Genomic DNA, 16,299 nt, shown 5'->3' on the forward strand with positions numbered 1-16,299 from the left:
TTTCGCCCCTATCGTGGCATTTTCATAACTCCTGCTAATGGATAATTGACGGGTCTGACACCAACCCCGCTCTCAGGAATGTTTAACTCTGATGAAAGCTGAAAAGTTTTAAACCCACAACAGGAGGGAAATGTGAGATGTGCTTTAATGCTTTTGCACAATAACAGTATTAACAATATTCACAATAATAGTAAATGCAATAATGTGTGTTTAAAACTAGGTGTTATGATTGTTTTCTCTATTAGTGACGAGATTTGTCGTTCACTTGAGTAAACGAATCCATTCCGGTTCGTTCAGTAAAAAGATTCGTTCAAACAAATCGTTCAACGAATCGTTCGCCCCCCTCATCTCCCTCCCCGCCCAAACGAATCGTTCGGTTACTGAACGGGAAGTGACGTTGCCGAACGAATCACCAAAGACCGCTTCGCAGTATAACTGAACGGGAAGTGACATTGCTTGGTCCCTCCCTCTCTTCCACATTGACCACTCGTCGTAGTTTCAGAAATGAGTGACAGGCGGTATCATTCTGCTTTCACAGACAGCCTCGTCTCCCTCCTGCTGCTGCAAAAGCGAGGGAGAACTTCCGCGTCGTCTGTCCTAGTTCTATGGGCTCAAAGTCATGGCTCGTGCTTGCATTTCGATTTAGGACACGGTTAAACATTTTCCTTTTGTGAGGGGAGTAGGGGGCGGGGGCGCACGGACTTTCTTTAGCAGGTTCTTGATCACACATACAATCACATATACAGCATGTTTGCTGTCACGAAAATAAAAATACATCGAAAGTTTAATTTTTGAATATGGAACGACCAACACATCATATTTACATCTCGCTCTGTTGTATTTTTGTTTTTTAGTATTAAGATGATCGTGTTGAATTTTTGCACTGGTATTAATAAATAAAATAATCCGGTCAACTCCCCTGTCGTCCCCGCATCTCAGATCGTCAAATGCTGACGAGAAATAATTGTTTGCTCTTTACGATGTCGCCTTTCTACTCTCATTATTCTGTTAAGAAAAATGTAGACATATTGCGACATCTCCCGTGTCCGCGTGCTTTGTTTTTGGGCGCTTGAGTGGCACATGATGGACGGATTGACATAATTTGTCAAACCAACCAACACCTGACACGAAAAAAAAAAAAAACACTCGGAAAAAAATTACATGTATATACAGTTTCATTGCAAATCAGTATTATGGTGATCATATTGTTTTTTTTGCACTGGTATTAATAAATAAAATAATCCGGTCAGCTCCCCTGTCGTCCCCGCATCTCAGATCGTCAAATGCTGACGAGAAATAATTGTTAGCTCTTTACGATGTCGCCTTTCTACTCTCATTAGTCTGTTAAGAAAAATGTAGACATATTGCGACATCTCCCGTGTCTGCGTGCGTTGTTTTGGGCGCTTGAGTAGCACATGATGGACGGATTGACATAATTTGTCAAACCAACCAACACCCGACACGCTGACACGAGAAAAAAAAATAAAACACTCGGGAAAAAATTGACATGTATATACAGTTTCATTGCAAATCAGTATCATGGTGATCATACTAAATATTTTTTTCTGTGCACATATGAGGTAAATATCGCTGCCATGAAGCCTCCATATAGTGACAGTTCTCTGCCCGCTTCACTGCCGTCACGCGACCGCAGCTCAGCTTTTGCTTGCCTCGTAGCTACCCGTGTTTTAAATTACTGTAAATTTGATAGTATGTCGTCATAGGCAGTCACGAGTTTGTTGAGAAAAGTACTACTCTAAACAATGCTCGCTAGATTTGTGTGGTGTTTTTGTCTGTTTGAGCAGCATTTGATAGGCTCCACGTTAACAAATATGTGACAAAGTCATTTCCTTTCATTTTCTGATTCGTTCACCGCATAGTCATTACTGGAAAATCAAGTTAGCAGCAAGCTAGGTCAGGAACCGGAGGACCGAGTCACTGAACGGGAAGTGACAAAACTCAGTCTTGCCCCCCTGCCTGCACGCTGGCTGCTTATTGGCCACACGTGGACGTGAGTGACAAACGCCCTGATTCTGTTTCCGCTCCCTCCCCTGCCCGCGATGAGGCTGGCGTCTGATTGGTCGTGTGCGATGTCAGAAGACGCTGCCGCTTGCTCAACGCCCTCCCACGCAGCGAACAAGCACCACCTTCATAAAACGAATCAGTGCAGATGATGATTAGTTCGGTCTCGTTCACCAAAACAATTCGTTCAAAAAGAACGAATCATTCGCGACCGATACAACACTATTCTCTATTCACTTATGCTTTTTAGTGTTTACACAATGGAGTAAAGTTTCTGTTTTCAGTAAATGTCACCATAATGTTTCATTCTGGTTTCTGTTCTCAGTAAATGATACCATCTCGATAAAACAAAACTTACGCATGTGCAATGAATGCTCTCCAACTCCTTAATAAAAGGCTGGCGCTTCTCAGGGGAGGGTTTAGATAAGCTTGTTGCGTCCCCCACGGCACGCATCAATCTTTCTCCTGACGGCCGTCAGTGTTAAAAGCTTTATTTTCGTCTCAAGTCTGATTCTCTCTCCGCCCTCCTCTAGGTCTTTATTATTTTGCTAGATACAAGTAAGTTTAGACCCAACAGAAGTCACTAATTTCCATGGCGCGGGATTAAAAAAATTGAATAAGGCGGAAAACACAGACAAGACTGAAAAAGCAGTTTCTGCTCTTGCACACCTCTTTAAAAGAAACTGCTGTATTTTAAGCCAAAACAAGTGTTGTGTTTGATAGAACTATATGTCTATATGCTGCCATAGCAGATTCATGGCACATTAAGCCCCGGAACCATTTTTAATTTGTCCGTTTTACCCCAGAAGCCCCCGTTTACAGACGTTGCCCAATTGCTTTTGTTTCCACCCAGCAATAAAACGAAGGTAATTAATTATATTTTTATTCAAAATGTCTATCATTTTTAGCTTAGAAACATTAATTGGTGTCTAATATATTTTATTTTTTTTTTAAACGACTTTAAAAATTATTCACTCGCATATTTCAAACTTTTAAACAAATTACGTCACAATGAAAAAAATGGTGTCTGTAAAAAAAATCACAGATATCTACCTCATAACTGTCGCTTAATTGTATTTTTTTGTTACTGTCACATTTTCTCTGATATGTTAGATGATAATCGATCCAAACAAAAAAAAATTGAAAAAAAAAAAAAAAAAAAACGTTTAAAAGGGTAAATATATGAAAAAGAACATTTCGACCACTCTTTGATGTTTGCGATTTCTGCATCGCGACCCTTGTTATATTATCATGTTTCACCCATAAAATCCCCCCAAAATCCAGCTGTGGCCATTCACAGCTGTGTCTTGACACTCGTTGATACATGCTACATGGAGTTATTGAATTCAATTCAATTCAATTCAATTTTATTTGTATAGCCCTCAATCACAACAGAAGTCTCAAAGGGCTTTACAGAGGCAATATGATACACAATTAGAAATGAAGCAACAAAGATATTCATCTTTGTTGCTACAGTTCAAGTCCTGGGTATCCCCTATCCTTAAGACCCTCCATGCCGGCAAGGAAAAACTCCAAAAACTCCAGAGTCAATTGGGAGAAAAATGAGAAACCTTGGGGAGTACCACAGTCAGGAGAGATCCACTCCCAGGACGGATAGACAGGAACCCCAGAACTGCTAATGGGAATTAGCAAGCGAAGTTATAGTCCGTAAAAATACAGTGGAGTAAAGGAGCAAGAAGAGGTCCCTCTAGTCAGATGAGACGGGGGTAGCAGCGAGGACGTCTATCCAGCCAGGGGTCCGGACAGTCAGGAGGCTGTAGCTGAAAAATAGCCCCTCCCCAGAGGGGAGGGGGGAAAGGGGACACCAGGTGACTAGTGATGAAGAGACTAGACAACTAGATATTAACGTTGGAAAATAGAAATAAAGTAAGACAAGTGGTAGGTAGAGTAAGAAAAGGAGATAGAACTCAGTGGCTGTACTGCCCCCAGCATTATAGCTTCTAGTGCAGCTTAGACTAAACTGTGAGTCTACTCCGACTTCAACTAGCCTAACCATAAGCTTTGTCGAAAAGGAACGTTTTTAATCTAATCTTAAATGTGCAGATTGTCTCGGCTTCTTTAATACTAGCTGGAAGCTGATTCCATAAAACAGGGGCTTGGTGGCTAAAGGCTCTAGCTCCGACAGTACTTTTATAAACCCTGGGAACTACCAGTAGACCTGCATTCTGAGATCGGAGTGTTCTGTTGGGGCGGTATGGAACCAGAGCATCGGTGAGATAAGATGGCCCCAACCCATTAATGGTCTTAAATGTAAGAAGGAGTATTTTAAATTTAATTCTAAACTCGACTGGAAGCCAGTGAAGTGCCTGGAGCACAGGGGTGATGTGCTCTCTTGTATTGGTTCCTGTTAAAAGTCTTGCTGCTGCGTTTTGGACTAGCTGAAGACCTTTTAGAGAGGTTTTAGGACAAGCTGCAAGTAGGGAGTTACAGTAATCCAATCTCGATGTAACGAACGCGTGAATTAATTTTTCTGCATCGCTTTTAGATAAAATATTTCTAATTTTGGCGATGTTGCGCAGGTGAAAGAAAGCCGTTCAACAGGTTTGTTTAATGTGTGCTTTAAACGATAAGTCAGGGTCAAATAAAACTCCTAGGTTTTTAACTGTGGCGCTGGAGGCTACACTTACATTGTCCAGAGTGACTATCTGGGCAGCTAAAGAGTCTCTCACACTTTTCGGGCCTATTATAAGGACTTCTGTCTTTTCAGGGTTAAGTAGAAGATAGTGCTCATCCAGGTATTTATATCTCGGACGCAGGCGCTTAGTTTTTCTACTTGCCTGACGTGCTCAGGTTTAATTGATAAATACAGTTGTGTGTCGTCAGCGTAACAATGAAAGTTAATGCTATGTTTTCTGATGATATTACCTAGAGGAAGCATATACAGCGTAAACAAGATGGGCCCGAGGACCGATCCTTGCGGCACACCATAACTAACTCTAGAGTACGATGATGATTGCTGATTTACATTGACAAACTGGTACCTATTAGATAAATATGATTTAAACCAGCAGAGGGCTGCTCCTCTAATGCCTATGTCACATTCTAATCTCTGCAATAAGATATTATGGTCGATTGTGTCAAAGGCTGCACTCAGGTCCAACAGAACCAGGATCAAGACTAATCCAACGTCAGCGGCAAGTAGCAAGTCATTAGTTACTTTAACTAATGCGGTTTCAGTGCTATGATGAGCTCGAAAGCCAGACTGGAAATGTTCAAATAAACTATTGTCCTGTAAGTGCTGACAGAGCTGTTTAATTGCCACTCTTTCAAGGACTTTGGAGAGAAATGGTAAGTTAGAAATAGGTTTATAATTGGCCAAAATATCAGGATCAAGAGTAGGTTTTTTCAAGAGCGGTTTAATAACTGCATATTTAAAGGACTGTGGCACGTAGCCAGTAACTAATGAGGTATTTATTATATTTAAGATAGTGTCAATAGTTAGAGGCAGGGTCTCTTTAAAAAGTTTGGTTGGGATTGGGTCGAGGAGGCACGTTGATGGTTTGGAGGACATTATAATTGAAATTACATCGATTTGGTCTACAGTGGTAAAGTTATTTAATATTTTAGAGGGGTTTATAGGAGATTCCGAATTCTTTGTCTGCACTTTATCAGACCTAATAACTGGAAGTGATTCATTTATTTTATTTCTAATAGTTGCGATTTTATTGTTAAAAAATTTTAGGAAGTCATCACAGCTAAGGGTGGTTGGGATATGAGGTTCTATTGAGCTGTGACTGTTTGTCAGCCTTGCTACAGTGCTGAACAGAAACCTAGGATTATTTTTGTTTTCATCTATTAAGGATGAGTAATATCTGGTTTTAGCCGTACGCAAGGCCTGCTTATATGTCACTAAGCTGTGTTTCCAGGCAGAGAGGGTGTGCTCTGTGTTGGAACGGCGCCAAAGTCTTTCTAATTTACGTGTCGATTGTTTAAGAGAGCGTGTTTCAGCATTATACCAGGGAGAGGCTCGTCTCGGCTTGACAAACTTTAATTTGGAGGGGGCGACGACATCGAGGGTAGTACGAAACGTAAACATAACACGATCAACAAACTCGTCATTAACAGCAAGGCCGGACATTATTGCTTCATAATTAGATGACATGGAGGCAAATATAGGCTGAATTATCTGTTTATACTCTGAAACAGAGCGATCACCTAATGTCCTTTTCATCTGACTTCTAGTCACTAGTGGCGGATTATCTTGAAGCACAAACTGAAAGGTAATTAGAAAATGATCAGACAGTACGGGGTTGTGGGGATGGACACTAAGATCACTAATCTCCGTACCATAGGTTAAAATCAAGTCCAGGGTGTGCTTGTGACTATGAGTTGGTTTATTTACATTTTGAATGAAGCCAGTCCCATCTAGTAGGTCATTAAAGGCCTTACCAAGGGAGTCACCTTCATCATCAACATGTATATTAAAATCCCCTACAATTATAATTCTATCCCAGCTTAGCAAAATACTAGATAAAAAGTCAGAGAAATCTAACAAAAACTGTGAGTAGGGACCAGGGGGACGGTAAACCACTATGAAAAGAACTGGTTTTTGGTTCTTCCAGTTAGCATCTATAATTGATAGTGCTAGACTTTCAAAGGAGTTATAAATGTAATTAGCTTTACTTTTTGGGCTAATACCTAAACAAGAGTGTGATATTACTGCCACCCCCCCTCCACGGCCCGTGCTTCTAGCTGTGTGAAAATTCACGTGACTTGGGGGTGTGGATTCATTACGTCTAACAAAGTCATCCTGCTGAAGCCAAGTTTCAGTCAGGGCCAAAATATGAATATTATAATCCCCAATTAAGTCATTAACTAACAGAGATTTGGGCGAGATTGACCTGATGTTTAATAATCCGCATCTTATATATTTATTACGAGCTATTTTATTTTCACTGCTATCAGGGACTATATGTATTAAATTCTTTGGTCTCGTTCCTATAGTACTCTGTTTTCCCCTGTTCACTATATGAGGCACGGACACAGTCTCTATCTTCTGTCCTGAATTTTGGATTTGTGACAGCTCGGAAAGAGGCGAGTGGTCACTACTAACAGAGTTGTTTTACACTACAACACTGCGCCCGGGCCCCCACTCTGAAGTGTCACTTTGGGAGACTTAGTTTGGCGGCCAAATTTCGAGTTAAGAGAGCAGCACCGTCCCAAGTCGGATGAATGCCGTCTCGGCGCATGAGCCCGGGCTTGCCCCAAAACGCGTGCCAGTTATCAACAAAGACTATATCGTTTTCTGGGCACCATCTAGACAACCAGCGGTTAAATGATGAGAATCTAGAGTACATCTCATCATTGACCAAATTAGGCAGAGGACCAGAGAAAACTACAGTGTCCGCCATCGACTTAGCAAGTTCACACACCGAGGCTACGTTTAATTTAAGCACCTCAGACTGTCTCCGCCGGGCGTCGTTACCGCCTGCGTGAATCACGATACGGCGGAACCTCTTCCTACTCTGCTTTAAGAGCCTGAGGTTTCCTTCGATGTCACCGACTCTGGCCCCTGGGTAACACCTGACAGACACCGCCGGGTGCTTCACGTCTCTAACTATGGAGCTTCCAATTACGAGAGTGTCTGGTTCAGCCGGTGTGTCGCTGAGGGGGGCAAACCTATTGCTGACGTGAAGCTGCTGGTGCACTAAGGTTGTGCGTTTACCACTGCGCTTCCCCCGTACAGTCACAAATCCGTCCTTAATTTCCCCCGGCTGCACGAGGCTCGCTGGGGGGCTAACGGCGCTAGCAATCCTACTACCGCAAGCACGACCTGCGGGCCCTGCCACTACCTGGCTATAGCTAGGACTAGCTTTCGTCTCTAGGGTGCAGAGCCGTGCTTCTAGCTCAGAAACCCTGGTCTCCAACCCTGAGACCAAGCTACACTTCCTACAGCTACTACTGCCCTCGACGAAGGAGCCAGGGTGCTCGCTATACATACAGCACACTGAGCAGAAAAGACGGGAGGAAGAAGGCAGAGGGCTAGCCATAGCTCGGATAAGCTAGGCTAGCAAGATAGAGCTAAAGAGGAGAGTAGAGTAGTTTTAATCCACGACCTGTTAAATCGTGGGATAAAACAAATTAAGGAGCACTAGGAGAGCCGAACCAGCCTAGGATCGATTCTCCGATGTGTCCGTGGGATAAAACAAATTGAGGAGCACTAGGAGATTAGCGACTAGTAGCAGCGCTAACAAACAAACGATACACTCACCGGATGTGTGTATTCGAAACAAGGTAAGTACGTGATAATATCTCGTTAAAGTCATGGCGTCTGTAATTCTGCTCTCGCATGCTCTCACCTCCAGTTCGGGTTTTGCTGTTTAAATTTTTTTTTTCTTTTTTTTTTTTTTAAATGCCCTGCTGTTAAAAATTTTCTTCCCCCAGAAAATTAAGATTTTAAGCATTCCAATGATGTATCACACAGATGTAACACTGATAAAAGTACAGCTCATGGTTTTTTATTAAGAACTGTATTTTAGATGACTGTTGTGAACTGAAATATCCACTAGATGGCACTACATGATTAGGCATTACACTAAAAGTGGGGGTATGAGCATTGCATTTTGGGAAATGGAGATGCTATTGTAACGGTTAAATGTGTCTCATGTTGATGGCGTGGGCAAGCGCGGGAGTCGAGTGCAAAAAGAGAGGGAAAAAGTGGTTGTTATTGAGTGGTTGGCGGTGCAATAAAGAGTCGGGACGGCTTCGCCCAAAAGAGCACAAGTCTACTGAGTTTTGTCTACCACGAAGAGTGTGCCTACAGCAACCCACACGGTCCGCTACATTGGTGGCAGCGGTGTTTTTGTGTGTTTCCGGATAGTGGATACTTTTTGCCTCTTCGGACTTTTGCTGGACTTTTCTAGTCGGCTGCTACCTGGCTAGCTGTGCTCCTGTTTTGGGCGGAATGTTCGGCGCTTTGAAACGCGGCAGCATGGATTGCGACATCGATGAGGATTATTGTGCTCCGTGGACGGATGCCTCGAGTGGCGTGAGAGTCGAACTCCCTGCGCCTTTTCGCGGGGACGGCGCCAAGCCTTTTGCTACTTGGGTGAAGCAGTTTGAGGCCGCCGTGCGCGCGCAGGCGAGGCCCGGGAGTTACGCTGCCGCTCTGGTGAGTCTTCTACCCACGAGGCTGGATGGCGCGGCTTTCCTGCTGTGGAACAGTTTGGGTCCGGACGTTCAATGTGACTATGGGCGAGTGAAAGAAAAATTGAAGGAGGCTTTCGGCCAACAACAATTCCTGTTGTATTTCCAAACTTGCGTCGGTGCGCGGCCTCGTCAGCCTAATGAGAGTTTGGACGTTTACGCGGCTGATATCTCCAGGCTTGTGGCCGAAGCTTTCCCGGACTATGACAAAGTTGCCAGGAGTGGTGAGACCTTTCGGCGTTTTCTTGCCGGTCTCGATCCTGCCCTGCAGGCTAAGTGCCACGAGCAAGGGGCCACTGACGTTGAGGAGGCGTTGATAATTGCGGGCCGTTGTGAACGGGCCAGGTTGGCTCTGAAGTCGAGCACACCTCCTGTTGCGCTCTCCATCCAGCAACCTGCTGTTGTGGCAACCCTCGGTTCATCTTCTCAGAGGGCGGAGGACGGAAAAGTGGACTCGACGGAGAAGCTGGTTCATATGCTGGGGCAGCTCAATTCAAGGATGGATGACTTGCAGTTGGAGGTGAGAGAGCTGAGATCGCAGTCTCGTGACGTCGGGCGTGGTGGTCGGCGTTCCCCTTTTCCGGAGGTCCGTCAACAGAGCCCGGGAGAGCGTCGCGAACATCGTCGTGCCTGTCGCTGTGATTGTGGTGGAGTTGGCTGCAGATCGACTTCCAGGGGCTTCCGAGCGGAGGACGACGTGAGGGGACGGTCCCCTGAACGTGGATCTCAACGAGGATTGGACAGGCGGTGGTCTCCACGCGCCCGCGACGCCGAGTTGGGTTCTGCTGGATACCAGCACGCCAGTGGGAGCCTTTCGCGCACTACGGAGGAGCAACGTGCAAGGCGCGGTGTCAGGTTTTTGTCACCCTCTCGACGCTCACCTTCCCCACATGGACATGGACAGGGAAACTTCCTGTAGCTGGTATCGGGACCCAGATGCCAGCGTTGTCGTCGCAGGGTCAAAGTGAGATTACTACAGCTACGCCTCCTCGTTCGGTGGGTGAGTCTGAGCCTACAGCTTATATCAAGGGACTGGTCGAAAACATTGACGTGACTGTGCTAATTGATTCGGGGTCTACTGTTTCATTGATTTCTGAGGAATTTAAGATGTCCATTCCAACCCTGCGTAAACGTGTGTTGAATACACTGTTCCCGTTGGCACGGGCGGTAAATGGGCAAATGTTAGATGCCTTGGGAACCGTGGTCCTTCACATATCTTTGGGTGGTAGACCTTATGAACAAACAGTGCATGTTGTGCGGGGAGCTACACAAGCTGTATTGTTAGGTTTTGATTTCATGCGCCAAACCAACGCTATTATTGATGTTGGTCGGGGACATGTTATCCTTGGGGATGTTCAAATTCCTCTCTTGCTAGCTACTGACATCATCCCAAACTGTTGTAACATTTCTGTGTGTTCTAGCATCACTGTTCCCCCCTGTTGCGAAATACTTGTGCCCGTCCAAGTGGAACGCTCTCACGTTATGGGGCCACCTTGTGACTCTTATTTGGGGTGTTTAGAACCGGAGGTGCGTGACAATATGGGTTTGGTGGTTGCGCGGTCAGTGGCTCCTGTGATTAATGGGTGCACTGTGGCACGGCTGCTCAACCCAACGGACCAAGAATTTGAATTACATCCTGGCACCCACCTAGGCATATGCCACCACGTCAAAACGGGTGACATACTTTCCCCTGATGAAGACGTAACTGTTAGGCAGCTAAATGCCCCCCTGCCAGACGTGTCTGATTGCCAGTTATCTGACATTGAGAAGCATCAGTTAGAGGCCTTATTGGTTAAACATCGGGGGGTCTTCAGCCAGACACGTAATGGCAGGAGCAATCCCGATTTGATCAAACATCAAATTCGAACGGGTGACCACCCTCCAATTAAACAGTGTGCGTATCGCACCTCTCCTGATAAGCGTAAGGAAATAAATAGACAGGTACAAAAACCTTTGGAGAGTGGTGTTATTGAGGAGAGCTGCAGCCCATGGTCCTCACCTGTAGTTCTCGTCCGCAAGAAGAATGATACGTGGCGTTTTTGTGTTGACTACAGAGGCCTGAATGCAGTGACTATTAAAGATTCTCATCCATTACCCAGGGTGGATGATTCGCTAGATGCCCTCGCGGGTGCCACCTGGTTCAGTACCCTAGACTTTTCGGATGGGTATTGGCAAATCGAGGTGGCACAGCAGGATCGGGAAAAAACTGCCTTTACAACAGGCCAGGGTCTATACCAATTTAAATCGATGCCAATGGGGCTCACGAATGCCCCAGCAACATTCCAGCGCGTTATGGAATTGGTGTTGAAGGGGCTGCCTTGGCACATTTGCATGGTGTATCTTGACGACATTCTCATTTTCAGTAGGTCATTTGAAGAACATCTTGCCGCGCTGGATGAAGTATTTTCTCGGGTTGGAGCTGCTGGCCTGCGGTTAAACGCGAAAAAGTGCTTTGTAGCTCGCGATCATGTCGTCTTCCTGGGTCATGTGGTGTCGGCAGAAGGTCTTCGCCCAGATCCCAGAAATACGGATAAAGTGAGATTTTGGCCCGTGCCTCGATCGGCTACGGAGGTCCGCGCGTTCTTAGGACTCTGTTCCTACTATCGGAGATTCGTGAAAGGTTTTGCCCAGCACGCTTTTCCCCTCAGTCAGCTCACAGGTAAACATGTCCCATTTAATTGGACCACGGAGTGTCAAGAGGCGTTTGAGTTCCTCCGAGCCGCTCTCTGTGCTGAGCCCATTATGAGGCACCCCGACTTTTCACATCGTTTCCTCCTGTATACGGATGCGTCTCTGGTGGCTGTTGGGGCTGTGTTAGCACAAAATACAGATGGTGGTGAGAGAGTAGTGGCGTACGCTAGCCGCTCTCTCACGGCCGTCGAACGGCGGTGGTCTACGTATGACCGAGAGTTGTGGGCGATAGTCTGGGCAGTGCGTAATTTCAGGCATTATCTTGGCTTTAGTCCTTTCACCATTATAACAGACCATCAGCCACTTGTGGGCCTTCGGCGACTGCCTATTGATCATGACCAAACTGGGCGTCGCAGTCGTTGGGCCCTCGAACTTGATCCCTATGACTGGGTAGTTGTGCACAAAGTGGGCGCTCAACATACTAATGCTGACAGTCTCTCACGTAGACCCATCCCTGGTTCAGAATTGATGAATGAAAATACTCATGCTGCGACCCACATTCTTGTCGATTCAGGTACCCAGACGGAGAGTGTAAACACCCGTGGGTCGGTGTGCGGTGTGGAGTCTCCTACCACTGCTCCTGGTGCGGATCCCTGTTTGAGTCCCGGTCTTTGTCCAAATTCAATCTCCCCGTCTTCTGGGGATCAGTCTCTAATTTATACTTTGTCCCATGATGGCTCGAATATCAAGGAGCTCCAACAGGGTGACGCTGACATTGGCCAGGTTTTGGGCTGGCTGGCAGAGGGCCGGAGACCCCCTCGGTGGAAGTTGAAGGCTGCCTCGCAGTCTTTGAGGAGGCTGTGGCGTGAATTCCACCGTTTGGCTTCCATCGACGGGCTTTTGTGCAGGTGCGTGTGGCTATCTGAGGTGGGTCAGACTTCTCAGGTAGTTGTCCCCACTGTGTTAGTTCCCGAGGTCCTCAAGCATTTACATGGCACTCCGTTAACCGCTCACCTTGCCTATGAACGTGTAGTGTCGCGTGCCAGAAGTGTTTGTTATTGGCCCACCATGTCTAAGGATATCAAAGCGTGGTGTGAGCAGTGTTATGCTTGTCAGCGGAGAAAATCACCTGTTCCCAAACATCATGCTCCTATGAGATCTTCACAGGCTGAACGGCCTTTCCAACGAGTGGCGGCCGATATACTCGAGTTGCCAATAACATCCAGGGGTAATCGATATGTGCTGGTTGTTGAGGACTACTTCACTAAATTTGTCAACCTCTATGCCATGTGTGATCAAAAGGCCACCACAGTTGCTGACTGTCTTTTCCAAAATTATATCTTGGAACATGGGGTGATGGAAACATTACACACGGATATGGGGAGACAATTTGAGTCAGATGTGGTGAGGAATTTGTGTTGTAGGCTCGGGGTGAAGAAAACGCATACCACACCCTACAACCCAAAATCTGACGGCATGGTTGAGAGGTTCAATAGGACACTGATTGATCAATTGGCAAAAATCCTTTTGTCCTGTGAAGGGGAGTGGGACTCGTTCCTGCTACAAGTAGCGTTTGCTTACAATACGAGCGTGCACTCGAACACAGGTTTCACACCCTACTTCCTTACGCATGGCAGGGAGGCCCGTACACCGGTTGATGTGGTGCTTGGGGCGTCAGGGCATAGCGGACTAGGTGATGGGCCCCATGGAGACTTTGTTGAACATCTCCTCTTGCGTTTAGAGACTGCTTTTTGCCGAGCTAAAGATAACAATATTGTTGCGAGCGAGAAGCAAAAGGCCTTTTACGACGCCAAGTTGAGACATGAACCTTATGAGGTTGGGGATCTCGTTTGGCTAAATGACCCTCCAGAATTCCGACGTAAGCTGGCTCCTCATTGGAAGGGACCTTTCGTGATTAAGCGTCGTATGGATAAGAATGATGAGGTTGGAGTCACTTATGTAATTGGTAGTCCATTTGGGGAGGACAAATCATTGCAAACAATTCATTATGACCGGTTGCGGCGTTACAGTCTGCCGGTGGCCGTCCCCGCAGGGATTTCAGAGGCAGTGTGTCCCTCCCCTTCCCCTTCACTGGTACCACCAGAGGGTACTACTGCACCAGGTAGTCCTACTGGCGGTCACCTATCTGGTGGGGACTCCTACAGCATTTTCAATCCCGATTCGACTTCCGATGTCGCTCCTGCCTCAGCGGACTCAGGTCCGAGTCAATCGCGGACCGGTAGGCTGCTAAGACCCCCCGTCTGGTCGAAGGATTATTTGTGGGGCTAATTTGTGCCTTTGCTGGGCCTTGTGTTTGTTTAGACTGTGTTATATAAAAAACAAAACAAAAACAAAAACAAAACAAAACAAAACAAAAAATTCTGTTGGTCTGTTTTCACATGTTCTTTTGTGTCTGATTTGTTGTTGTTTATGTACCAATGTTTTATTGTATTTGTTATCTGAGTGGGGGGAAAAAAAAAAAAAAAAAAAACGTATTTTGCATCGAAATGTGGACATTTCTTTTTGTGAGGGGAGACTCCTGTAACGGTTAAATGTGTCTCATGTTGATGACGTGGGCAAGCGCGGGAGTCGAGTGCAAAAAGAGAGGGAAAAAGTGGTTGTTATTGAGTGGTTGGCGGTGCAATAAAGAGTCGGGACGGCTTCGCCCAAAAGAGCACAAGTCTACTGAGTTTTGTCTACCACGAAGAGTGTGCCCACAGCAACCCACACGGTCCGCTACAGGGGGTTTTCAACCCAGTCCTCAAGGCACACTGTGGGTCCTGGTTTTTGTTCCAGCCGATCCAGCAGAGACAGTTGAACCAATGAGGCTTCTGCTAAAACAAGCCACACCTGACTGCAATCAACTGATTGCACTTGTAAAACACCAGATTGGGGAAAAAGTGTTGTCATCTTGTTTGGTAAGAATGAAATCCTGCACCCACAGTGTGCCTTAGTGGAATAGGTTGGGAACCCCTGTAGACAGCTACACTATGAATGCTAATGGAGAAACTGCTAATGCTAGCGCGAGCAAGACTCAGACAAAAGAGAAACTGGTAATAGTTTAGTAAATAAATAAATAATTTGTTCAATTTTATGTACGTGAAACCATAAAAGGTTGATTTTGTTGCAGACGAGTTCCAGACTGCACTAATGGGCAAATTACTTTGAGTTATTCTGTGTGATACAAGACTCCAGTGAGTTGCTATGCTGTATGCTACTATGCTAACAGCTATGTGATAGACACGTTTTCCTGTAGAGTTGAGTTACAAAATACTGTGTCTTTTCTTTGTCTAAAAAAAACCAATCGGAGGAAATTGGAAATATAGTAAGGTGTCAGGGTGTACCCTGCCTACTGCCCGAAGTTAGCTGGGATAGGCTCCAGCACCTCCGCGACCCTCGTGAGGAATAAGCGGCATGGAAAATGAATGAATGAATGAATGTTATTTTTTCATATACAAATATGTTAATGTTGTATGTAGATCCAATCTGGAAAGAAATTGCTACATGTGAGCTAGTATCTGTCACTGTATACTTTATGAACAAACTGTTTGATTTCAGAAACGACGTATTTTGACCAGTATTAGAAGTTATATGTGATGGTTATAAAAGGGAGATGACATGCTATACATTATATGGTTGGTTGAAAATTAATTTAAGTCCTTAATATGCAGATTGTTTTTTTTAAATTGCTGGATCTACATCGGAGTGACAGCGCTGATGTCAAGGAGGATTCGGCCTGATTCAAGGCAGGATTGAAGACGACCATTTTTCTTCAACTTCAACGAACTTTTGGAGCATCACCCTGGGAGCAGATAAGCTCACCTTCACTACAAAATCTTTCATACATTATACAGTCACACTACCTGGGTAGTACACACATACGCTGAATAGGAGAACGGACATTGAAGGACGGCAGCAATAGGCTGTGAAGGGACTATTCAACCAAGTAATATTTTTGATTTACATGGTTCAGGTGTTGTTATATATTGTTCTATAATAGTTTAATAAATGTTGTTTTTGTATATTTTTCTTAGTTGCTCTTGCTCCTTGAGTCGAACCTAACTATAATAAGGTGTTCCATTCTTAGCAGCACCAAAAGAGAACTACTGTGTTACACATGCATATCAGACAATTTTGAAATTTGGCCAAAATGGAGGTCTAAGAGCAGAACTTCAAGTCACCTGAGTGTTTTCCGCCATAAATAAATCGATCGCGTCCACACACATCCAAATGGTCCATTTCATTCAGGGGCATAAAATATCATGTGGAATATGATATAAAAATGCTTTTTTCTGTCATAGGCACTTTAGGCCTTTTCTGTTACACACAAAACAATGTTAATAAAGTTATACTTTATTTATTTTAATTATATTGTTATTATTTCGTGATACAATTATATAAGTTGATCGATATTAGCTTTTTCTCTTTAATATTAAAAGGACAAAACATTATGCAGAGGTGTACTTATAATAATAAAAA

At 44.9% G+C, this 16,299-nt stretch overlaps 1 protein-coding gene across 1 annotated transcript; it reads right to left on the bottom strand.

Moving 5' to 3' along the window:
• Nucleotides 1-7,141: 7,141 nt before the first annotated feature.
• Nucleotides 7,142-8,448, bottom strand: LOC130917297 (uncharacterized). Its single transcript, XM_057838550.1, has one exon. It carries the CDS (start codon nucleotides 8,031-8,033, stop codon nucleotides 7,146-7,148), a length of 888 nt encoding a protein of 295 aa, XP_057694533.1. The 5' UTR covers nucleotides 8,034-8,448; the 3' UTR covers nucleotides 7,142-7,145.
• Nucleotides 8,449-16,299: the final 7,851 nt, after the last annotated feature.

This window comes from Corythoichthys intestinalis, chromosome 6, assembly GCF_030265065.1.
Source record: "Corythoichthys intestinalis isolate RoL2023-P3 chromosome 6, ASM3026506v1, whole genome shotgun sequence".
In the NCBI taxonomy this organism is placed as follows: Eukaryota; Metazoa; Chordata; class Actinopteri; order Syngnathiformes; family Syngnathidae; genus Corythoichthys; species Corythoichthys intestinalis.

Bases quoted from the DNA above. Each gene is read 5' to 3' on its own strand.
- LOC130917297 (XM_057838550.1), bottom strand. From the start codon at position 8,033: ATGGCTAGCCCTCTGCCTTCTTCCTCCCGTCTTTTCTGCTCAGTGTGC.